General features: G+C 41.6%; 1 protein-coding gene across 1 annotated transcript in view; it reads right to left on the bottom strand.

Moving 5' to 3' along the window:
- LOC116332453 (NACHT, LRR and PYD domains-containing protein 14-like) overlaps positions 1-25,629 on the bottom strand; it is a 36,135-nt gene that overhangs the window by 1,695 nt on the left and 8,811 nt on the right. Inside the window, exons 3-18 of the mRNA XM_031755419.2 lie at positions 16,798-18,580; positions 16,525-16,698; positions 15,764-15,937; positions 14,337-14,383; positions 13,635-14,164; positions 12,646-12,689; positions 11,006-11,043; positions 10,580-10,641; positions 10,215-10,270; positions 2,950-2,984; positions 2,543-2,604; positions 1,859-1,914; positions 1,379-1,530; positions 553-818; positions 298-411; positions 88-229 (exon numbers count right to left, since the gene is read on the bottom strand). Of these exons, the coding sequence (XP_031611279.2) occupies positions 88-229; positions 298-411; positions 553-818; positions 1,379-1,530; positions 1,859-1,914; positions 2,543-2,604; positions 2,950-2,984; positions 10,215-10,270; positions 10,580-10,641; positions 11,006-11,043; positions 12,646-12,689; positions 13,635-14,164; positions 14,337-14,383; positions 15,764-15,937; positions 16,525-16,698; positions 16,798-18,580 (3,735 nt within the window). The remainder of the gene's footprint in view (positions 1-87; positions 230-297; positions 412-552; positions 819-1,378; positions 1,531-1,858; positions 1,915-2,542; positions 2,605-2,949; positions 2,985-10,214; positions 10,271-10,579; positions 10,642-11,005; positions 11,044-12,645; positions 12,690-13,634; positions 14,165-14,336; positions 14,384-15,763; positions 15,938-16,524; positions 16,699-16,797; positions 18,581-25,629) is intronic.

The raw sequence follows: 25,629 nt of genomic DNA, 5'->3' as shown, positions 1-25,629 counted from the left end.
AATAAGGCATACTAAAAAGGCACACTCGTATATCACTCATAATTTCTAATTGAATGTCAGGCGGAGTGATGTAGATATAGGTTTTACCTGGTAGATCAATTGCGCATTTCCAGACATCTGTGTTTGTTTGGCCTTGGATTGTTATTGTGACTTCTTCAGTGTTTGCAGGAAGGCGGATCTGAAATGTTGGAGGGTAGTTTGTTCCAAAATCCAGGTCAAAATCTTCTTCCTACAAAGCAGGACCACAGGATGAGTTTCATAACCACAAAGAGTAGTTTAATTAACAGAAGTACTTACTGGAGGCTGGACTTTATAGGCAACTGGACAGAGAACAGTGTATCTGTGATCTTTGATGAGTTTACATTTGGAAGGCACTTGGATGAAGTTAGCATCTCTGTATTTCACCCTGACCTTTAAAAGACCATTTTAATTAGAAGGCTTATCCAAAATAGATCAGTGTTATCAGTGTTACCTATTCATCATCATTACAGAACCGTTTACTATATATCTCAGCACTCAGGACTGAGTGAGAAGCTTTTCATAGATCTTTACCTCTTCCACTGGGATGTTGCTTGTCAGGAGAAGCACATTGAGGTTTTGTCTCTGTGTTCTGAAGTTTATTGGTTCAAGAAACAGCAAAACCTGACCCGAAACTGGTTTCTCCTTGTTCCAAAACCTCTTTATGTTCCAGACAAGGCCAAAGGAAGAGAGGTGAGTAACTTCCACGATCACGTGAGTGTCTGTGATCTTTCTAGGCTTGAAGAAATTCATTTTACCAGCAGAGATGTGGACTACAGACAGACAGTCGGAAAGCAGAGCTGTGAAAACAAAAAGCCATCAGACATCTCTTTGACTCCCAAAACTTCCTTACAGTGACAATGAATCTGATTTTAGATATAAAGCCTTGATATGGTGTCCCAGGTCAGATAAAGAATGAAACACTGCTTAGAAATCAGTCATTGGGTTTCCTTGGCTTCTGCACGTTGTTTATTACCGAGGTCTTAAAAAGACCACTCAAAGGTTCCCAATCAGGTTCGTATCAAACATGCGGATTCATCAACAGCACCGACTGCTCAGGAAATAAATGAGCAGCCCAAGCTTCTTATTAAAAATGAATAAATCTTCTTCAGTTATTTTGAAAAAATAAATTTGTTTCTTACGATGGCACAGATGTTTGTACTGCTTAACAGTGGTGGATGAGTGGATGTGAAATGAAAATATTAGTGAGATCTGCAGGATGTCTGGATTAAAATGTTTGTCAGGCAAACATCAGCAATGGTCAGTCAGCAGGAAAATACCAAATTCTATAGCCAGTAGGGGACGCTATCAGGACTATGGGTTAACAGTTGTGTCATCTCATGAGCAGTGCTTTGCTCACCTTCCTGTGGTTCACAGTGTGGGAGGTGAAGCTGACGGACTGCATCCTTTGAACTCTCAATATTGAAAAGCGGGCTTGCAGCCTTTTTATTGGCTGGCTGGAGGAGGTCCTCATCCCATTGGACAATCCTGTACAGCAGCTCTGCTTCCTGACTTATATTAAACACGAGTCCAGTCAGAGTACACAGGAACATACCTGGACTAGGACACCTGAAACTATGTGACACAGAGGATCTGAATGACCACTGCAAACCTGTTAAACCCAAATATCTGAAAATGGATCTGTAAATTAGAGCTGTTTTCTCGCGTCATATCACACGCGTACGTTCTATAACTGGTTGGCTTTATATTAAACATACAACATCTGCTACAAACAGAGTTTACTTTATTGTTAAACTAGTCATGTGGTTGTTAGTCTAATGAAAAGAAGACGTTACCAGAGATGCTGTAAACAGGGGAGGTGTGGATTTCTTTTCATTACCTGTAACAGATTTGTGCAGACTCAGTTTGAACTGCAGGCGTGAAGCTTGTTGGAGACTAGAATTCAGAAAGCAACATCATCAGTAGCTACACCAATAACCTGACTGAGTGTTCAGTGAAGAAACAAATTTAGCTGATGTACACGCTGTGAATTATAGGAAAACTGCATGAAAATAATAATAGAAAAACCCAAATAAACCAGTCAGAGAGAGCAAGAACCTCAAAACTACAATCTCATTTATTATTAAAAGAAGGACTGCACTGAGCAGCTAAGCAACGCCAAAACACCTGAATGACCACAGAAGACAGCTAAAGGTCATGATGACTGAATTATTTCCACAGTTAGAAAAACAATTTTACAACATCTAACCAAGTCAGGAACTCTGCAGGAGGATCAGAAGGTTGACAATCAAGAGACTCCTTCATGGAGAGTTTATAACAAGGTGCAAACCTGTGGGTACACTCAGGAACAGGAAGGTTAGATCAGACTTTAAAGCATCTGCAGAGCTGCACGTGTCTGAGGCAGTGTTATGGCATGGGCTCTAACACAGGGGAGGCGGGGTTTCATTTAAAATTCACTGTGGTGATGTACAGAACCAAAATTAGAAAAAAGTTGTCTCTGTCCAAATATTTATGGACCTGACTCTATATCAGGAACGTCAGGACCTGGTCATTGTTCTCTCACCTCTATCACGTCCTCTTGATCTGTTTCTGCTGTGGTATGATCCAGCTCGAATCCAGAGTCCACTGAGGGCAGAAGACAAAAAGCTGACATCACAAAGGTTTTGCAGCTTTTTATGCATTATTTACTTCTACTTGAAAATACATTTCACTCTTTAAGATCAAAGCTGAGCCGTGACCATCCAAGTAAATCATCGCAAAACATGAAATACACACATTCAGATTATCAGATTAACCTCGACTGTTCTGAATGTGACTGTCTTCTCATGGTTTTAGATCTTAAACATGTGAGGAGAATGTGTTTTCCAGAGCTTTAAACTAAATCTCTTATAAATATTTCTGTGGTGAGTTTAGGACACAAAAATTTATAATCATTAAATACTTTCTTGATAACTGAGTTTCAGTACTCACAGGTGTCTGTGGATCTCATCGTTTTCTTCTGCATACTGCAGACACAAGCACAACACCAACAGTTAAAGAGTTAAGAGAATGATTAAGTTTAAACTAACTTTATTAGTGCTACCCACGAGAATCCCAAATAACTATTGTCTCTTATCTCTGCCCTGGATTGCAGCGCCACAGTAACCAAACTGGAACTAACCTGCAAAGGGGTCAGTTTTACCCCCTTCACATTTTAAACTGTTGTTACATCCCCCAGGAGGATGTTGGTTTTCTTCTTTCAACTAACTCCTTATGTTTTGTCTAGGCTCCACCTCCTCTGTCCTGATTGGATGCTACTCACAGAATCCAGCTAATTGTCAATCAGCAGAGAGCTACTTAAGGCCTGTGGAGCTGTGTTTCTGGGCCCTCTGGCCATTCTGATTCCCATATCTGTGCAGGCTTGCATGCCTTTGTGACTTGTATGTACATTTTTGTGTTTTCATGTTCAGACTGCCTGTAGGGGAGAGCTGCCTTTTGTTTTGACACCCTGTTTTCTCCTGATTAGATTAGATTAGATTAGATAGATTAGATAAAACTTTATTAATCCCTCGGGTGGGTTCCTCCGGGAAATTTGGTTTCCAATAGCACAGCACTGACAGAAGTTACAGAATGTGAGCAGAAATATACCATATATACACATATATATAAATACAGAGACATATATAAATAAAGAGTATATATAAATACAGAGACATATATAAATAAAGAGTATTACAAAAGGGATAAATAGAATAAATAGGAATAAGAATACAAGGGAATTATTCCTATTTATTCTATTTATCCTTTTTGTAATACTCTTCGTTTATATATGTCTCTGTATTTATATATGTGTATATATGGTATATTTCTGCTCACATTCTGTAACTTCTGTTGGTGCAGTGCTATTGTTTATGTGTTGTTAGGTAGGTTATGGTTATAGGTTGTATATTTTGTTTTCTTTGGAGTTAGGTAAGTTTCTTTTATTTTCATATCAGGGATGTTTTGTTTGTTACGTTGGCCTTGGCTCTCCCTGAAGTTAACCCTCAGTCTGAACCAGAATTTCAACACAAGCATGAAATAAACCTTTTAAAATTACCATCTTGGCTCCTCCTTCACTATTTACCTTTATGTTAGTCCCTTCAAACCCCCTAGATTAGCCAGGGCGACGTAACATAAATGCTCTCCCCTACAGGTACAGACTTCAAGAAGCTCTACTACTCAACCTAGTTCTGCAAGCTCATCTGCTGTTGATGAAACGACCTCCTCCCCTGTTAACCCAGGTTATTTTGATGTGAGTAAAAACATCGTGTTGGTGCCTCCATTCCGTGAATCAGAAGTTGATATATATTTCAATGTGTTTGAACGTGTTGCTGCATCATTGCACTGGCCAAGAGAAGTTTGGCCATTGCTTCTTCAGTGCAAATTGGTAGGGAAAGCACAAGAAGTCTGTTCTGCTTTGTCTTTGGAAGAAAGTTTGAAATATGATGTAGTGAAGTCTGCTATCCTTGCTGCTTATGAACTTGTTCCCGAAGCGTATAGGCAACGCTTTCGTAATCATAAAAGAACAGCAAATCAGACTTTTGTAGAGTTTACTCGTGAAAAAGCTACTCTTTTTGATAAATGGATAACAGTGAGTAAAGTTCCTGACAACTCATTACGTGAACTAATACTGCTGGAAGAGTTTAAAAATGGCCTGCCAGAACCTGTTCATTAAGGTTGTACACCTTAATGAACAGAAGGTTTCAACTTTGAAAGAAGCAGCTGTGGTAGCTGATGAATTTGTGTTGACCCAAAAAAATGTTTTTGTGCAGAAACGTGAAGTTGCCCCCAGAGAATCTCTCCCACAAAAGGACCCTTCAAGCCCACGACAGACTTTTGCTTCAAAGACTGAAAGGGAATGTTTCTATTGTCATGTTCTTGTTGAATGTCCCGCTTTGAAGCACAAGAACCAGTCACCAAAAGGAGTAGGTTTAATTAAAACCATTTATGCCAAGAAAGGAGAACAAAGTGAAGGAGTTGATCCCTGCTTCAAACCCTTCCTCTTAGATGGCACTGTGTCACTGACTGGAAAGCCCGAGGATGAAAAACCCATTCGAATACTCAGAGATACAGGAGGGTCCTGATCTTTGCTTTTATCTGATGTATTACCCTTGGGTGACCATTCCTCTTGTCATGGTAGCATTCTGATTCAAGGAGTTGAAATGGGGTATGTTGAAGCTCCTTTGCATTATGTACACATCAAGTCAAAGTTGATTAATGGCATCTTCTCTGTGGCAGTACGCCCCACACTTCCCATAAAAGGGGTGCAGTTCATTTTGGGAAATGACATTGCTGGTGGAAAAGTGCAACCTGTTCCTGAAGTAACAGATGACCCAAAATCAAACTTGAAGAGCAATGACCTAGCAACATGTTTTCCATCTGTTTTTCCTGCTTGTGTTCTCACCAGGGCTCAAACAAGACATAAAGCTGCAGAGACTGATTTGGCAGACTCTTTGTTGGCTCAGGCTCTGGCTACAGATGTTTTGCAACCCCTGACTGATCTTAAAAGTGGCTCAAAGGATACTGAGAAGTGGAAGGATCTCCATCTTTCACAGTTGGACTTGCCGGTCACACGTGAAAGCCTTATTGCTGCTCAGAAGTCTGATCCCTCATTGACTAAATGCTTTACTTCTCTTTCTGAAACAGGAAATAAGAAGGCTTTTTATTTCTTGGAAGATGGGGTCTTGATGCGCAAGTGGACTGCACACCCAAGTTTAACAGCAGACGTAGAGGGAAGCTGTTCTGATGACTGTGACTGGAGCACTACTTATCAGATTGTTTGCCTCTTGAATATCGTCACTATGTAGTCTCTCTTGCACATGAGCACCCCCTGTCTGGACATTTGGGAGTTACAAAAACATACAATAAGATACTCAACCATTTCTTTTGGCCAGGATTGAAGGCTGATGTAGTTGAGTTTTGCCGCACTTGTAAAACATGTCAGATTGCAGGAAAGCCAAACCAGACTGTTCCTATAGCTCCTCTTTATTCTATACCAGTACTTGGTGAACCTTTTGAGCGGGTCATTGTGGACTGTGCTGGTCCATTGCCCAAGACAAAGAATGGTAATCAGTTTTTACTGACTGAAATGTGTGCTTCGACTCGTTTTCCAGAAGCTGTCCCACTCAGAAGAATAACTGCACCTTTGGTGATTAAAGTTTTGACAAAGTTCTTCACTACTTTTGGTCTACCGAAAGTAGTCCAGACAGACCAAAGAACTAACTTTCTGTCTAAACTTTTCAAGCAGGTCATGCAGACTCTTGGGATTAAGCATGTTGTGTCAAGTGCATACCATCCTGAGTCTCAAGGAGCATTAGAGCGCTGGTACCAGACACTCAAGGCAATGTTGCAGAAATACTGCTTGGAGACTGGAAAAGAGTGGGATGAGGGAGTACCCCTGATGGTGTTTGCTATACGCGAAGCTAAGCAAGAATCCCTTGGGTTTAGCCCAAATGAACTAGTGTTTGGACATTCTGTTCGGGGACCTTTGAAGTTGCTGAAAGAACGGTTCTTGTCAACAGACCATATGGTGAAAACTAATGTTCTGGATTATGTTTCACAGTTCAGAGAGCGCCTCCATAAGGCCAGGTTGGCAGCTGCAGAAGCCCTCTCCTCTGCTCAGGGGAAGATGAAGAGTTGGTATGATAAGAAAGCCGTTCCTCGATCTTTCAATTCAGGTGACAAGGTTTTGGTTCTTCTACCAACTGCTAGCTCTGCATTGTCCGCCCGCTTCTCTGGACCATACCAGGTGGATAAGAGAGTAAATGACACTGACTATCTGATAAAAACACCAGACAGGAAGCGTAAAACACGCTTGTGCCATCTCAATATGCTCAAATCTTTTCATTCTAGAGCTGATCCTCTCTGTGGTCCCGCAGATAAGTCTGCGGCATCTCCGTCAAAGCAAATTTCATCTCCAGAAACTCTCTTGTTAAGCTGTTCCTCAGGACTGAGGTCGAGTTTAGATGAAGATGGGCTCAAACTTTGTGATGCCAGCTACCAGAGTGCCAGAATTCTTAATTCTGAGGTACTGTCCCAGTTGTCTATATATCTTTCTCACTTAACACATGATCATTGATTAGATATTGAAGGGCTTGTCAAGACTCATTCAAAACTCTTCAGTGACATACCTTCCCGTACTACTGTAATAGAGCACAACATTGATGTTGGGAATGCAGTGCCTATTAAGCAGCATGCTTACCGTGTCAATATGGCAAAAAGAGAAATGATAAACAAGGAAGTAGACTACCTTCTGAAGCATGGATTGGCTATACCAAACTATAGTATATGGCGCTCCCTGTGCCTGGTTATGCCAAAATCAGATGGAACACCTCGCTTTTGCACAGATTTCCGCAAGGTAAATGCAGTAACAGTGCCTGATTCCTTCCCACTGAGGACTGTATCGACAGCGTCGGGTCTGCTGCTTATGTGAATAAACTTGACCTTCTTAAAGGTTACTGGCAAGTTCATGTGACAAAAAGAGCATCGGAAATCTCAGCTTTTGTAACATCTGATCACTTTTTACAATATACAGTCATGGCATTTGGAATGAGAAATGCTCCTGCTAGGCTAATGTCAACTGTATTATCTGGTGTGGCAAACTGTTTATCTTGATGATGTGGTCATCTATACTTCCAACTGGTCAGTCGCCACTTAAGCCACTGTGTTCAAATGGTAAATGGCCTGTATTTGTATAGCGCTTTACTAGTCCCTAAGGACCCCAAAGTGCTTTACACAACCAGTCATCCACCCATTCACACACAGGTGATGGCAAGCTACATTGTCTCGGTCGTTGTGTCCTTGGGCAAGACACTTCACCCGTTGCCTACTGGTGGTGGTCAGAGGGCCCGGTGGCGCCAGTGTCCGGCAGCCTCGCCTCTGTCAGTGCGCTCCAGGGTGGCTGTGGCTACAACGTAGCTTGCCATCACCAGTGTGTGAATGTGTGCATGAATGGGTGGACGACACCCCACCCCAGCCCGCACTGACAGAGGCGGACACTGGCGCCACCGGGCCCTCTGACCACCACCAGTAGGCAACAGGTGAAGTGTCTTGCCCAAGGACACAACGACCGAGACTGTCCAAGCCGGGGCTCGAACCGGCAACCTTCCGATTACAAGGCGAACTCCCAACTCTTGAGCCACGATCGCCCCAAGCATTTAGCTGATGCTTCCTTGACCCTCAACTTGGCTAAATGCGAGTTTGGTAAGGCTACAGTGACCTACCTTGGAAAAGAAGTTGGGTTAAGGTTAATGCCATCCTCAAATTTCCTGTGCCAACAACACGGCTTGAGCTGCGCAGATTTCTGGGGATGGTTGGTTACTACAGGTGGTTTTGTAGGAATTTTTCCAAAGTTGTAACACCACTGACAAACCTGTGCAGCCCAAAGGTACCATTCATTTGGAGTCCTGAGTGCCAACATGCTTTTGAATGTGCAAAAGGTCTTCTGTCGAGTTCACCTGTTCTTGTTGCTCCAGACTTTTCTAAACCGTTCAACCTTGAAGTGGATGCCAGTGAGGTGGGGGCTGGACTGTTCTTCTTCAAGATGATGGACACGGAGTGAGTCATCCTGTCTGCTTCTTTGGCAAGAAGTTCCATGCTTATCAAAGTCGGTACTCAACAATTGAAAAGGAGACTCTGGCCATGCTTCAGGCTCTTCAACATTTTGATGTGTATGTGGGATCTACTTCACAACCTGTGGAGGTCTTCACTGATCACAATCCTCTCGTGTTCCTCTCACGCATGTATAACAACAATCAACGACTGATGAGGTGGGCTTTAATTTCACAACACTACAACATTGAAATAAAGCATAAGAGAGGACGTGAAAACATTGTGGCAGATGCCCTTTCAAGGATGTGATGGTGTGTAAGGTTAACGCTCGTCCGGGATCTGGCCCCATCCTGCCTGTAAGGGAGAGCTGCCTCAAAACAAAAGGCAGCTCTCCCCTACAGGCAGTCTGAACATGAAAACACAAAAATGCACATACAAGGCATAGAATCATCAGAATGGCCAGAGGGCCCAGAAACACAGCTCCACAGGCCTTAAGTAGCTCTCTGCTGATTGACAATTAGCTGGATTCTGTGAGAAACATCCAGTCAGGACAGAGGAGGTGGAGCCTAGACAAAACATAAGGAGTTAGTTGAAAGAAGAAAACCAACATCCTCATGGGGGATGTAACACTGTGCATGACTCACATAAAATGAATCTTCTTCTTTCAGTTGCTCCCTTATTCGACAGTGGACGATCCACATGTCTAATTTGGCATAGATTTTTTTGTTGGATGACCTTTCTAACTCCTCCCATCCAGGGACTTGTCTCTCTTCCTGGTCTTTAACCAGGAACATTGGTATTTAGTGTACGGAGGCAGAATTACAAAACACTTCCAAAATACTGATCAAACTGACTGTACACTTTACTACAAGGGCAGCTGGATAGTGTAGTGCTAAGACCACACACCTTTGGAGTGGATGTTGCAAGTTTGATTCCCTCACAGTATCCAGTAAGGGTCCTGGCTAGGCCCCCCATGCCAAACACCACGGCCTGGAATGGGGCGGCTACGTCCGCAGCTCGGACACAACACATTTCACTGCATGTTGTACTCTTTATGATTATGTATGTGACCAATAAAGCTCGTTTCTCATTTCTTCTAAGGTGCCGTCTTTTAGGTTTGATAGATATAAAACTAGAGAGGGAACTGGAAAAATTAAATAATGATATTTATGACTTTTTTACATAGAATTTGCATATTTTGCAGATGTCAGTCAGCACATGGATGGTGGTGGTTTTAATCATAAAGGATCATTTCAAAATGTACGAACAACCGACCTCCAAATGTGTGAAAACCACTGCTGTCAATGCTTTGTAACAAGCTGCCAAACATCAGAAAAACTGTCAGCAACTGTGTAGCTGAAAATTCAAATAACTCTAGCAACATGCATTAAGTCACAGCAACACCAGAGCCAGAGCTGAGATTAAGGTCCTGACACACTCAGGTGTTGTTTGTGTTCATTCTGTGGGGAGAAGAATGACCACGTTTATACGATGCAATCGTTTTATGGTAGGAACTGTGAACTCTAGCCCAACAACTAAACTTTTTGTTTGCATAAACGTCTAACAGGAACATAATGGCACATCAGGGTGCTGAAGTTAGTCTAATTTAAAGAAAACATTATCTGATGGGCTGTAAAAAGGTGGAGGTATGGATTTCTTGTCATTACCTGTAGAAGATTCGTGCAGACTCAGTTTGAACTGCATGTTGGAAGCTTGTTGGAGACTAGAATTCAGAAAGGAACATGATCAGGACTTTTAGGACCAATAACCTGACTGAGTGTTGAGTGAAGAAACAAACTGAACTCTAGCATGCTGTTCACAAGGATACAGGACTGGAATTACACATTCGAGTTGGAACAGGTGCAGAGCTAAAAGCAGCTTGGTAACACAAACATCTGTGCAGTGATGGAATAAAACCAGCTTCTACTGTGAGTGAGTTTTCATTGCTGATGGCCTCTTTGTCACCAAGCTGCAGCAGGTATTTTACAAATCTATGATCAGGAACCTCAGGATCTGGTCATTGTTCTCTCACCTCCATCACGTCCTCCTGATCTGTTTCTGCTGTGGTATGATCCAGCTCGAATCCCGAGTCCACTGAGGGCAGAAGACAAAAACCTGACATCTTCCGGTAGTGAGAAGACTAACATCACAAAGGTTTTGCAGCTTTTTATGCATCAGTTACTACTACTTGAAAATATATTTCACTCATTAAGATCAAAGCTGAACCGTGACCATCCAAGTAAATCATCGTAAAACATTATAAAACAGAACACATGAAATACATACATTCAGATTATCGGACTAACCTTGACTGTTCTTAACGTGACTGTATTCTCATGGTTTTAGATCTTAAACATGTGAGGAGAATGTGTTTTCCAGAGCTATAAACTAAATACAAAAACACACTTTTTAACTAGATTTATTGATGACAGAACTCAATACTAGTTTCAGTACTCACATGTGTCTCTGGAAGTTGTAATCGACCTCTCTGGGACACTGCAGACACAAGCACACTAACAGGTAAAGGCTCAAGTGAAAACCGACCACATTTTGTTTGAATTAACTTTATTAAATCTTCCAATGAGGATCTCAAATAACCAGTGCAGTCGACCACCGCCTATTCGTGGTTCAGTATTTACAGATTCACTTATACATGGATTTTTCTGTGGAGCGTAACTCCAAATGATTTGTTGCCCTTTTCTATTGCACTGTTGTGGCAAGCAGTGCCTAACTGGTCCAGGAGGAGGTAAAATCTGAATGGACTGTTGATGTAGCATGACAACTGGTCTTATCACTTGGTCATAGGATTAGTATGGGTGTCATCACGAGAGTGCTCTAGTGGAAACTCTTCCATGGAGTGAATCACTGGTGGCAGCGAGCCTCACGAGAATGCCCTGCCATCTCCTCCTCCCCAGAGTTGGCATCAGGCGACCACATGTCACCACTGAGCACAGCACAGACACTACACACCGCTAAAGGTCGTGAATGCATCCCCACACACTGCCCTAACAGGTTATTAAATCTGTCCCCAGAATTAAAGGATGCCTCAGGCACAAGCTGACTGCAGTCTTTACTATATGCATTTTGTGTTTTATTTGCAGCAGCACTATGGGATATTCATGAATGCCCCCAAGCACACGTACAACCTCCACATACTCTGCCTCAAACAATGCCCTGGGCTGGTAGACCAGGGTCTTTGTACACCCTGAATCCACCATAGTCTAGTGTATACCCCCTTGGCACCTTACCAGCACACTGTATGTCCCTCTCAGACCAAGGGAGGGTGTTGGAGGGCTGGCAACATGAAACACCTGTCCCACCTCCTTCTGCGGACACTCCCGGCAGATGTGTCCTGTTCACCTACACTGCCAACACTCCTGCCCTGACACTCATGCAGCTCCCAGTGAGTGGGGTGCAGCCCGAGACTCGCTGAACCGACTACACTGTTCCTGACTCCATGAACTGGTCCAGGGTGAGCAAGTTCAGCAGCTGAGCTTCCCCCTCTGACATCGGAAAAGCAGCTTCTCACTACCGGAAGGCTAAGCGCTGCCCTTTGAGTTTCCCTGGCTAGATGAGGCATAAACTGCAGCAACCATTTCTATTTCTCCTCGGCCACAGGCAAACCTCTGCAATGGCCTGAAAAACTTCCAGGAAGGCCTGGGGGTCCTCTCCCTCCTGCAGCCAATGGAGCATCACCACTGGGCCCACCAATGGAGAACAATAGTGTGGGCCAGCTTCCCCTGACACCAAAACCCTGAACCCTCCTCCCCTGCAGTTGACGCACAGACCCCACCCCACCAAAGTACAATACACAGAAATTATAGAAACAACACACAAACAAGGATCCACAGTGCCCACCCAAAGTAAAAACTGAATGGACTGTTGATGTAGAGCATGACAACTGGTCTTCAAAATAACTTCACTGTCTTTACTGCCCTCTATCAGGTCTGCAGCAATATACCCACCAAGTATGAGTTAGATCAACAGGTGTTGAGCAAACTGCTCCTCTGTTCAATGAAGTCTGAATGAAAGTGTATGGATAAGTTATGCTTCAGTTTAACAAGCATAACCCAGTTGAATTTTTATTTATTTGATTACCTGTCTGAAAGTTTTCTATCCCAAGTAAGTTTACCTCTTGCATCCTGAAAAGGATAAAGGCACAACATTAGTATGAGGATATAAGAGGGGAAGAAGAATTATTCAGCTTTGTTCTCATAGACACAGAGGCAGACAAAATGATTTAAAACACAATGTAATTACTCTATGTATGTAGAAAAATATTAATCATTAGATCAAATATTAACAATATGGTGCCCATAGGCAAAGGTGCCAAAGGTGCTAGCAGGATGCCTGCACACCAAAGCTGTTTTTTTCTTTTCTTCTAATCTTGGCTGCTCCCTTTATGGTTGACATAGTGGATCATCTGCCTCCCTCTCACACTATCCCTAGCATCTTTCCCTGCCACTCCAATCATCTGCATATCCTCTCTTTCAGTGCATAAACTTGTGGTCTTGCTCCTTTCCTCTAACCTAGTAGACTGCACACCAAAGCTGTTTGTCTTTCAAATTCCTTTCTGTGACTGCATTGAGAGTAGCTATATTTTAACAGAGATTTTTAATTAATGCATTTTTAATTTCTAAACAAAGAGGAAGATAGTTCAAGAATCAAACTACCCCACTCACCACAGGATTAAGCCCACTCACAGGTGAAGTAAATAGGCTGATAATCTTATTACAATGAAATATTCTGATGATATTCTGACAGTCATGTGGATTTTAATTTGATATGCATTATCGACCCCCACTCTGGGCAACATTACTCCCCAGTATCAGTGACCTCTCCCAATAGGACACTGTCACATCACAACTGCTTCAGAACAGCCTGAGGAATATGACAAAAAGCCCAAAGTACTGATGTGGACTTCAAGTTCCCTAGATAAAAATCAGACTGAGCATTTGTGGGATGTGCTGAGGTCCAGTCTCCATGCACCATGAGAAAAAACGTGTTTCTGAGTGAATGACACCCATCTGCAGACTGAATTATCTGTCCTACAGCTTTTCTAATGGATGAGACTACTCATACTCAACTGCACACAGAGACACTGAAGAACCAGGTGACCAGAACCCAAATCCAGGGTAGAGAAGCTCAGTGAATGTGGTGCTGAAGGTGTGGAGGTGGATCAGAGTGTCGGAGGAGACTCTGTAGAAGGACAGAGTGCCACCAGGACAGTCCACATACACCCCTACTCTGTGAGAGACTGAGGAGGAGGAGGAGGAGATGGATGCTGTTTTGTCATTGTGCCAGACATGGTAACAGGCGTCATCAGAGCACCTCAGACTCCAGGACTGATCATTGCTTCCAAACCTGCAGCCATTACTGCTTCCTTTCTTTTTTATTCCTCGGTAACTCACTGATAAATCAACCTTCCCTCTCCACTCCACCTCCCAGTAATATCGACCAGTCAGACCATTTCTACAGAGCAGCTGAGGAAGCTCGAATCTGTCATGATGGTCAGGATATGACTGATCCTCCTTCACCAATGTCATTTTCCTGTTGTTGTCAGACAGCTTGATCTTTGTATGTATTGTGTTTGCGCTGGGTGTGGGTTCACAGATATCTAGGGAGAACGAACACAATACAGCTGCAGTTACTCATCCATCATCTGTTCATTGATTGACTCTTTGATGATGACTCCTGACATCACAGATGTGAATGAGTGATGTGACAGTTTAAAGATGGTTGAATGTGTGCTGCTTTGTTTTCATGAATCATATCAAAAACACGCTTACACTTCCTCAGACCTGGTCTCAACCATCGGACTCCAGCAGGCCTCACCCTAAAAGGAGGAGGGGGGTCAGATTACCTCAGTGTCTTTCACACATCAACATTACATGTATTTGTAATACATACAATGCAATAATGGTTGTCTAATAGACTCTATTGTGTTCATGTAAATGGGGATTCTTTTTCGCAATCAGAAGGAAATCACACTAAGGTAATTATGGAGTTCAGGGTTCCATGCTAGGACTGTGGTAGTCTTACATTTGATCAGTATCTCTAACATTAGAGCCATCTTGACTCAGAGTGAAGCTAAAAAACTAGTTTGTGCATTTATTACTTCTAGTCTGGACTATATACTTGAGGGGTCAGGTGGAATGTGTGTAGGGTGACAGTCAGTGGCGGGGCCCTGTGGTTTTGTACCTGGCTACTAAGGCTGACTTGAATGGAACTTGAGCTGCTGCATGAGGTTGAGAGATACCAGCTAGATATAGTCAGGCTCACCGCAGTGCATGGCTTGGGCTCTGGAATTAATCTCCTGGAAAGGGGTTGAATTCTGCTCCAGTCTGGAGTAGCCCTCAGTCGGATTAGATCGGGCAGGGATGCCTGATACTTCAGGACGTGACTGTTGGGAAAGGCCTGCCTGATTTAATCCAACCTCGAGTGGTGTTCTGTTATTGGACTTCTGTGCAAATTACATTTTATCCATGACAAACACTGACTGTCAACAACTGATTCTCTAATCGTATTATCTGATCTGGAGCCATAGGTTCTGGTAAAGAGAGAGGTGCCAAGCTGTCAATTAATCACCCCTTGGTAGTGAGTTGGATTAGGTGGCAAGGGAGGATGCTGGACAGACCTCGCCCTCCTAAACGTATAGTGAGGGTGTGCTGGGAACAGCTGGCAGGGATGGACCATATTCTGCTGTGGGACTTCAGAGGCAGCTAACAGGTACAAGGAGGCCAAATGGAATGCAGATTGGGCAGTAGCTGAAGCAAAGTAGCAAGAGAAATTTGGTGAAGCAGACGAAAAAGACTTTTGATCTGCCTTGAAGAGGTTCTGGCAAACCATTAGGCAATGTTATAAAAATAAATCTAATAAATAATGACCAATTGAATGACCTTTTGAAATAATTATGTCCTAATCAATAAGACTATTAAAAGTTGCAGCAAGTGAAAATACAAAAGAAGTTTTCTTCAGCCTGGAGTCTTCTTTTATACATACATAATAAGCCAATTTTTGTTCTTGGAGTTGCTTGAAGACATGCTACACACATACATTCATATCCAATTAGTACTTTTACTGTCATGAAAGGAAAAACGTTTGCTACTTGTGTGATTGTTCATGTAACACATTTATTCAGCATGATGAACAGGCTGAGTAAAGAAAAGAGATTGACTATCACACACTGTCTGTGGCTGTACAAGACCTCCCATACCTAAGGTTTTTCAGTTTCGATTGTTGGTCCTCTAGTCTAGCTGACAGCAGAGCCACTCCTGAGTCTCCTGGATGATTATAGCTCAGGTCAAGGTCTCTCAGATGGGAAGGGTTAGATCTCAGAGCTGAGGCCAGAGAAGCACAGCTGTCCTTTGTGATAAGACAACCTGAAAGACTGGAGGCAAACAAAACAACACAAGACTCACGTTTACTCCTTTAACACAAGCAAAAGAAAATACTTTAATTCACTTTTCTTCTTCTTTCGATCAAACAGGTTGATTCCATCAAAATAAATACTAAGCAGAGAAAAACTTCAGAGTCCTTTCTGAATACTTCTTAAATAAAAAATAAAAATAAAAATAAAATAAAAACAAGGTGCCTCAGTTATATAAAAATATGTTTAAGTCCCGACACTAAGCTTGGCAGATTTGTTTGGCCAAACATATACCACTTCCTCAAGAAAAAAATTATTTAAATTAAAGCATTAAATTGAAAACAACACTAAGTGGCAGTGCTTAATACTCGTACCTCACAAGATAATCCCTCCATCCTTTATTTTAATCACTTAAGTTAAACAGGTAATGAAGAAAATGGATGGATTGATTACAAAATAAAAATAATGGAAATAAATCCAGAAATTAGTGATGAAGTTTAGTAAACCGTCATTTGACAACTGACATTAGTAAAGAAAATCCTAACCAAGGTAGTAGTTTTTTAAATTATGAAAATTATCTTTCTGTTATCTTTTTAATGTTACCTGACCTCAGAGTTTCCAGTTTGCATTGTGGATTCTCGAGTCCTGCGGACAGAAGCTTCACTCCAGGATCCTGCAGGTCATTATTACTCAGGTCCAGCTCTCTCAAGCTAGAAGACTGGGAGCTGAGAACTGAGGACAGAGTTTTACAGCTTCTCTCTGTAAAATTACAAGAGCTCAGACTGAATAGAAAATGACAAGAAAAAAAAGAATAAATTAAGTTTCAGTCAGTACCAGCACATTTGAATCACCAGGACTAAATAGAATCTCTAAACACTTACAGTGCTTTCCTGGTTACTTTGACCACTGGTAGCAGCCTCAGAAGAGCCTCCTCTGAAGCAGAGCATTTCCTTAGGTCAAACACATCCAAATCTTCTGATGACAGTAAGATGAAGACCAAAGCTGACCACTGAGCAGGAGACAGTTTTTGTTGTGAAAGACTTCCTGAACTCAAAGACTTTTGGATCTCCTCCCATAGAGAACAATCATTAATTTCATTCAGACAGTGGAACAGATTAATGCTTCTTTCTGCAGACAGATTCTCACTGAGCTTCTTCTTGATGTACTGGACTGTTTCCTGACTGTTCAGTGAGCTATTTCCTGTCTGTGTCAGTAGACCCTGTAGAAGAATCTGGTTGGTATGAAGTGAAAGACCCAAGAGGAAGCGAAGGAACAAGTCAAGGTGTGCATGTGGACTCTGTAAGGCCTTATCCACAGCACTCTGGTGGAGATTTTTCCTTTTAGGTTTATTTTGCAAAAGTTTAGACCACCAGGATGTTTGCTGTTTTTCTAGCAGGTTGACTCCAGAGTTGATGAAGGTCAGATGGACATATAAAGCAGCTAGAAACTCTTGAACACTCAGGTGGATGAAGCAGAACACCTTGTCCTGGTACAGCCCTCTCTCCTCTTTAAAGATCTGTGTGAACACTCCTGAGTACACCGAGGCTGCTCTGACATCGATGCCACACTCTGTTAGGTCTGATTCATAGAAGATCAGGTTTCCTTTCTGCAGCTGATCAAAAGCCAGTTTTCCCAGAGACTCGATCATCTTCCTGCTCTCTGGACTCCAATGTGGATCTGTCTCAGCTCCTCCATCATACTTGACCTTCTTCACTTTGGCCTGAACCACCAGGAAGTGGATGTACATCTCAGTCAGGGTCTTGGGCAGCTCTCCCCCCTCTCTGGTTTTCAGCACATCCTCCAGAACTGTAGCAGTGATCCAGCAGAAGACTGGAATGTGGCACATGATGTGGAGGCTTTGTGATGTCTTGATGTGGGAGAAGATCTTGGTTACCTGGTTCTTATCTCTGAATCTCTTCTTGAAGTACTCCTCCTTTTGTGGGTCAGTGAATCCATTGAGCTCTGTCATCACACCAACATACTCAGGAGGGATCTGATTGGCTGCTGCAGGTCGTGTGGTTATCCAGAGGCGAGCAGAAGGAAGCAGTTTCCCCCTGATGAGGTTTATCAGCAGCACATCCACTGAGGTGGACTCTGTAACATCAGTCAGAATTGTAGTTTTGTGGAAGTCCAGAGTAAATCGACACTCATCCAGACCATCAAAGATGAACACAACCTGGAAGTCTTCAAAGCTGCAGATTCCTGCTTCTTTGGTTTCAGGAAACAAGTGATGAACAAGTTCCACCAAGCTGAACTTTTTCTCTTTCAGCACATTCAGTTCTCTGAAAGTGAATGGAAACATGAACTGGATGTCCTGGTTGGCTTTGTCTTCAGCCCAGTCCAGAGTGAACTTCTGTGTTAGGACTGTTTTCCCAATGCCAGCCACTCCCTTTGTCAGCACTGATCTTATTGGTTTATCTTTAACAGATGAGGCTTTAAAGATGTCTTCTTGTCTGATTGTTGTTTCTGGTCTGTCTGGTTTCCTGGATACTGTTTCAGTCTGTCTGACCTCATGTTCATCACTGACCCCTACAGTCCCTCCCTCTGTGATGTAGAGCTCTATGTAAATCTGATTAAGAAGGGTTGGGTTTCCTGCTTTAGTGATCCCTCCAAACACAAACTGGAACTTCTTCTTCAGGTTAGGCTGACACTTTAGAAGATCCTCTGAGTAAAATAACAACACATATTTAGATAATATGAAGCTTATGTGTAAGTTCATGTGTTATGACCCAGGTCATGATTTTGTGTGTTGTCTTCGGTCGTCACACCCAGTGTTGGGAAGGTTACTTTTAAAATGTATTCCACTACAGATTACAGAATACATGCTCCCAAATGTATTTTGTAATGTATTCTGTTATGTTACTCAATGAGAGTAATGTATTCTGAATACTTTGGATTACTTAACCCTTTAAAGCCGGTCGGAGCGGCCACGCTCCGTTTTGCGTAACTATTTTTAAATCCCCATAGAACCGGAACCACGTAAGCTAGCGCAATAATTTTTTTTCCCATATGAAACCGGAGGAGTTGTACTTACATCTCATGCCATCAGTTTGTCCTAGGTCACGGTCCTAACCCCCTAACCCTTTATATAAAACAGATTGAATTATGAGCAGTCTCTTTGCCTCGCCTGTATGGATTACACAGCAAAAGTTTGTGTGGGCCGATGGTGATTTTTCGTTTTCATGGGCCGATGGGGTTTTTTTCTTCGTTTTTTTCCGTAACGGTATAAACACTGAAAGGTGGTGGATTGGCCAGATGAAGGGAGATGTGTAAAAATAACTCAATTGTTTGGTATTGGCTATTGCGGAGCTTCTACAGATTCAGTAACATTAGCAAGTGGTGGAGGCCAGCAGATGCAACACGCTGGCAGGTGGATGACGGAAAGGCAGGAGGAGCAGAGACCCGAGGCAGTGAACTGAACTTCAGGTAAGAAGTTATGACCTGCAGTCTATCTGGGTCAGATATAAACCAAGTTTAGGTGGAGTTTATTTTCGTTATGCTGACTTTTTACAGTCAGTTACAATAACTCGTTTCTATACTGCCGGGCGGGTGCTATGATATTATTGATGTTGAACTTGTTTTATCTTATTTATAAGGTTAGTTATTAGAGTTTCCAACCGTCCCCTAAAAAACGGAATCGTCTCGTATTCAGAGAAAATATTGCGCGTTTGGTATTGAGGTGAAAAGGAAGACAGTTTGTCCCGTATTTCAGCTACAATGAAAAAGACACAAAGCTGGAGTTATTCTGTGTGTTTGCTGCACAGCTGCCTCTTCTCCTTTCATTCTCTCCCCCTCCCTCTCCTGTTTCTACTTCAATCATGAAACTGATCAGTGATCAGCTGATCGGCTTTTCTCTCTTGTTTGTTTATCGCTCTGAATCCTACAACAAACGTTTTCATCTGATGTAAAATGTATAGAAATCCATTATTGTACATAGTATTTTTTTAGGGTCCCATCATAATTTCTTCAGAAGTAGCTAAGTACTGTATATGATTCCAGCATTTTCCCACATTTTCTAGATACTGTACCAGTACTGTGTGTAAAATGCCATCAAAAAGTCAATTACGCTTTTCTTTCTCATCTGTCTTTCTATCTCCTTTCACTTTTTAAAGGTTGTGCTTATGTAAGCTCCAGGTGGAGGCTGACCATTGGTTGAAGACTAAATGGAGCTGGCTATAAAATGGGAGAGCTTGGTTGTCTTGTATATATTGTAAATAGTGTAAACTGAGTTTTTCTGAGTGATCTGGTGGCTTTAGGGGTGGGAAGCCTTTTTCTTCTATTTAGGTTAGGGAGACAGGTAAGAGGCCTGTATTTTCTTTTGAATTTCTCGTCATAGGTAAGTTAGTTCCGTTTAATTTCTAGAGCCTTTTTTTGTTGTCTTGGTCATGCCCACCCTGACGCTTGCTATCTTTCAAGGTTAATAAAATATCCAGTTGTTGTGAACCTGCAAATCTGTGGCACCGTTGGTCTTTCCTTGGAAGCAGGGAGCTGGGGTGTTAGTTTTCTTTTTTTTGTTTTTTGTGTTGGACTCTGGTTTCCCCTAGACGGGGTGTAACAGCCTACTTTTCTGTTCTCTACATCAGTTTACATCAGAGTGGTGAGTGGAGGTGGTGAGTGACAGAAGAATGGTGGCTAAGCTGTTATCCCTGTTGGACAACATCTCCCACCCCATGCATGAGACTGTGACAGCACTGAGCAGCTCCTTCAGTGGCAGGCTGCGGCACCCACGGTGTGGGACGGAGAGATTTCGCAGGTCTTTCCTCCCCACTGCTGTCAGACTCCACAACAAAGACTTTAACTGATCAAACACACACATCCACACATGTGCAATAACACTAATGTGCAATAATCTTTTCTGGCATCGCTGTATTTTTACTCAGTTGTATATAGCATTTGTATTCTATTTTTATCTTATTGTATATTTTATTCTATTTTATTCTACTGTATATAGTATTTTATTTTATTCTATTCTGTACAGTTGTGTACTGTATTTATTCTTATTTTATTTTATTCTAATTTTTGCTTCATAACTTTTGCACTGTCCACTTCCTGCTGTGACAAAACAAATTTCCCACGTGTGGGACTAATAAAGGTTATCTTATCTTATCTTATCTTATCTTAGTTTCCCAACCACTGTGCTGTGGCACATAGGTGTGCCATGGAAATGATCAGGTGTGGAAGATTATCTGGTTTCACCTGATTGGTAGTCTAATCGATCGGTGTGAGTAACAGGCAGAACAATTACATTCTCTTCCACTAGAAGGCAATACAACTTCTTGCTCCAATTATATGGGATTCCAACTGCCATTAAAACAGAAGATGAAGAAGAACTTACAGGAAATTACGCGTAATAGCAATAGATAAATATTTGAAAAGAAAGAGTAGTTAATCTGATCTGGGTCCTGAAGAAAGCTCCGACCCAGATGAAGGCCCTAGCATGAGTAGTGGTCAGAAGAAAGCGTAAAAGGACAAACCAAGCCAATTCTGCTATACCTGGTGTGCAGGGAAATATTATCAACATGCGTTTTGTGACATTTTTGTTTGGTGGTGTGCCGTGTGATTTTTCTAATGTGAAATATGTGTGGTGGCTCCAAAAGGTTGGGAAACAATGCTCTACATAACTACTGTTTTCCCTCCCTGTCAGTCTCAATACTGACATCATTACTCTAGTCCAGTTATCTTCTTTGAGCCAATCAGCCTGTGCTAAATCTCTGTTCTCTGTCATTCTCCCCTTCAGACTCTCTTTTGTGCAACCCACCTCTCCCCATCTCCAACTCAGACAGAGCTCTATTTAAGTTCCGTAGTCTTCAGCCTACCACCACCAGCACTAGACTCTGGGGGCCCCCGTCCTAAATCCTATCACTGCTGGGATTCCTGATGGGTCATCACTCTAGTAGACAAATACATTAATTTCTCTCTCAGTAAGTCATGTTCAATTCTTCTAAGTGATCTCTCCTCATTGAACTGTCTGTTGTTTATTGGTTTATGCAGTAATAAGAATGAACAATTTGAAACAATGAGATTTTAGAATTGAAATAAGAAAAAAAATCCATATTTCAATTGTCACAAATATATATTTCGATATATATTTTGATATATATTTCGATTCTAATATCTATCTTTCTGAACTAACTTCAGTATTTACTTTTTCTAAACTAGAAAAACAACCCCAAACATAGATCCAAAGTCATTAAGAACTGTCTTCAGGGTAAAGAAGAACAAGAAGTACGGGAAATGATGGTATGGCCCCCACAGAGCCCTGTTCTTTTTTCTCCTCTTCTCTCCTCATGTATTGTGTATTTCCATTGTTTTTTTTCTTACCTCTCTGACCTGTCTTCCCAATGTATGAGCAAACACAAAAACTCCCTGAGCAGTCACTTGGACCACTGTAAGCAACATTAGACGTGTGCACTGTGGTCACGCCAGCATTGAATCCATCCAAGTTACATGGTTTATTAAGATAATCAAATTACAGCATTTACATTTATGTTACACTACTTTTAATTAAGTGTTTTAGCCCACTTACAATGAAAATTAAAAAAAAAAAAATCTCTTTCAGGACCTGTGTAGTATGTTAACACTATTGGAAGTAAAAATAACTTGAACTCCAATTTTGAAAACACAACTTTCTTTTCTTTTTTTATATAAAGCTCTAACTTGTATTATGAGAATGAGTCTGTGGTCTGGGAGAGAGTCCTGTAACTCTCTGTCTGCAAAGTACAGTATATAATGACCAATGTTGGGCAATTAATTACATAGTTACTTCTTCAAAAAAAGTAGCTGAGTTTTAGCAAACAACAAAGTTTTTTGCAGCTATTTACCTAAAAATGCAGCCAAGGTGCTTTTTTAAATAAACATTTCAAACTATTTACAGAACAATCAGGTGTTCTGCATCAAATTTGATGCCACACAAATTATTTGTGCCACTCCAAAAAATAATTTTTGTCGACTATGAGATAAAAGAGAAGATCACAAGCCTGATACCTGCAGGCCTGACAACAGGAGATATATCACTCCTGTAACACCTGTAACATTCAGCAGTCGCCTCATTGTTCTGACACACACAACAAAACTATTGATTACACTACACACTAACTACACACTAACTACACAAGACAACACACTCACTTTAGACTCCAAACACGCTAAACGTTGCAAATCTCTCACATCTCAAAACGCCGCCGTCACTCCTAAAACTTCCCCCCTTCCTAAACATCTAAATGCCATGTTGCCATATCATTTTTTGATTGGTCGACATGGTACATTTTTCCACTAATAGGAAAGGGTGGGGGGTTTTTTGGTTTTGTTTTTGCTCACAGGCGGAGAGTGCCTTCGAGCGCTTTCTTTATAAAACACCGTTTTTACCGTTTCTTCCCGCAGTAAATATAAACAACGACAGTATTCAGGAAAAAAAACAAACATTGCATATATTTTTTATCATAACTCTTGGTTTTATGTGGCCTATCAACACAATTTAAAAACTGCTATAAAGTCCACACTTTTTCCGTCAATTGTTCCGTCTGTCTTGCTCACATCTCCAATGGTTGTACACGTTGTCATTCACATGGCTTCACTATAACCACAGAAGATCTGTGGTTAGTTCTCCAAGATGTTTCAAAAACTGTGTGCAAGTCTACCTAGAAGAAGGCAAAGGGTGGTCACACCAAATATTGTTTTGATTTAGATTTCTCTTTTGTTCATTCATTGCATTTTGTTGATTGATGAATATAAATGATTAACACTTGGAGCGCCCACTCCAGGTCAGGGACAAGTTGCTACCTTAAGAGGAGGAGTTTAAGTATCTTGGGGTTTTGTTCATGTGACAGGAGCACGAGATTAAGATATGGATTGCAGTATCTGCATCATTGCAGACGCTGCTCCAGTCTATTGTGGTATAGAGAGAGCTAAGCATAAAAGTGAAACTGTTGATTTACTGGTTGATCTAAACATAAACGTACATGACGTAACCTCACCTATGGTAACGACCTATGGCTAGTGATTGAGAGAATTCAATTTTATTTTTATATTGCCAAATCACAACAATCACTTTAGACAACAAACCCGAAGGCTCTGCCTCCCATTTTCTTTTAACCCTCTAAAGCGTCACTGCTGTCAGGTGCAGCATTTTCTGTAACATTAGGGTCATTACGGTAATCCTAGGTTGCAGCAGCCCCACAAAGATGAAGTTTGGTTAAGAGAAGACCGTGAGTGTTTAATGGAGCTCTACGGAAAACAGACATTTCATTTGGGTTCTTTTTTCTGTGTTATTTACCAAGATTTTAATGTGGCGTCATGCCTGGGATTACCGTAATGATCCTAATATTACTGAAAAAGCACAGAGCTGATGCTTTCAGGAACCGTTGGAATTTTTCTATTTCGTCAATGCTATAAGAGTTACTCTAAAGTTTAAATATCTCTAAAGTTAGTTTGACCTAAAACCGACACGAGCGTCCACACTCCCATTAGTTTTAATGGGTTTAATATTCTAGGAACAACAAGTAAGCCAGCTGTCTTTGGGATCAACTTAAGGCTTTTCAGAAATTTTTAGACAGCCTTATAATAATGTATTACAATAATCCAGCCTCATAGTAATAAATGTATGAACTAGTTTTTGAGCATGAGAATAAGATTATGGATACAAGTGGCAGAAATTGGTTTCCTCTGAGGGTGTTTAATGGTCCTTTGGGAGGAACTCAGAGTAGAGCCACTACTGGTCCTTACTGAAAAGAGCCAGTTGGGGTGGTTTGGGCATCTAACTAGGATGCCTCCTGGACTTCCCCCTAGGTGAGGTGTTTTGGGCCACAGAGAGGAGACTCTGGAGCAGAGTGAGGACACATTGGAGAGGTGGCTGGCTGGTGTTCCACTAGATAAGCTTAAGGAAGTCACCGGAACAAGGGAAGTATGAGCTTCTCAGTGTATGCTGGTGCCCTCACAAAACGGGCTTATGGATAGATGGACTGGCTTCAGTTTCATTTTCATTGTTATGTAAAAGAGACCCCTTTTATTTTTATCTATGAAGCTAGCTGGCAGAAATCAATTCTTTAAATTAGGTTAGATGCAAGTGTTCCAAGGCCAGGTGGGTGGGCTTGTTCATGTGTGTCCCACACTGGTGTCCCGGTGTTTATTATTCAGTTCTAATTCTCTGATGTTTGTTACTCCAAGTATATGACAAGTATTTGGCTCTATTATGTGAACATAGACTGATGTGGACAAGATGGAGGTCTGAACGTGGAGGCCACTTTGTTTACTGTTGCCATGTTAGTTTGTGAAACTGAGCATGCCCATGTCTTTGCGGGTAAATGTGTATCAGATACCCTGCAGAAAGATTTCGTCAATGCTCAGCGTTGTGACTCTGTGTTTTTTGCCCCACAACATCCTGTGATCCTTTAAAATCGTAAGCATGTTTATTGTAGCCTGTTCATTGTAAATCTTTAACAGCGCTGATTATTCAAACTGTGTTACCCATGTTTAAAAAAGGGTCAACAACATTTGTTGACACTCTGGATTGACAGTTGTAGTGATTTAAGGCTATGCACATAATAAAAATCTGTTTATGTTTAGATATTAAAGAAGTGTTTTTAACCTGATGCTCCAGTTTCTATGCTGAAAGCCTGAAAGGTAATATGAGTGATATCTCCATATATCTACACAGTGTTATTAATGACACAGTGCACAAGCTGTAATTAAAGAAAAGAGGCCAAATACCAGATTCT

The sequence above is a fragment of the Oreochromis aureus genome, linkage group 15, assembly GCF_013358895.1.
Source record: "Oreochromis aureus strain Israel breed Guangdong linkage group 15, ZZ_aureus, whole genome shotgun sequence".
NCBI classification, from domain to species: Eukaryota; Metazoa; Chordata; class Actinopteri; order Cichliformes; family Cichlidae; genus Oreochromis; species Oreochromis aureus.
This window is presented reverse-complemented; position numbering and strand designations above follow the sequence as displayed.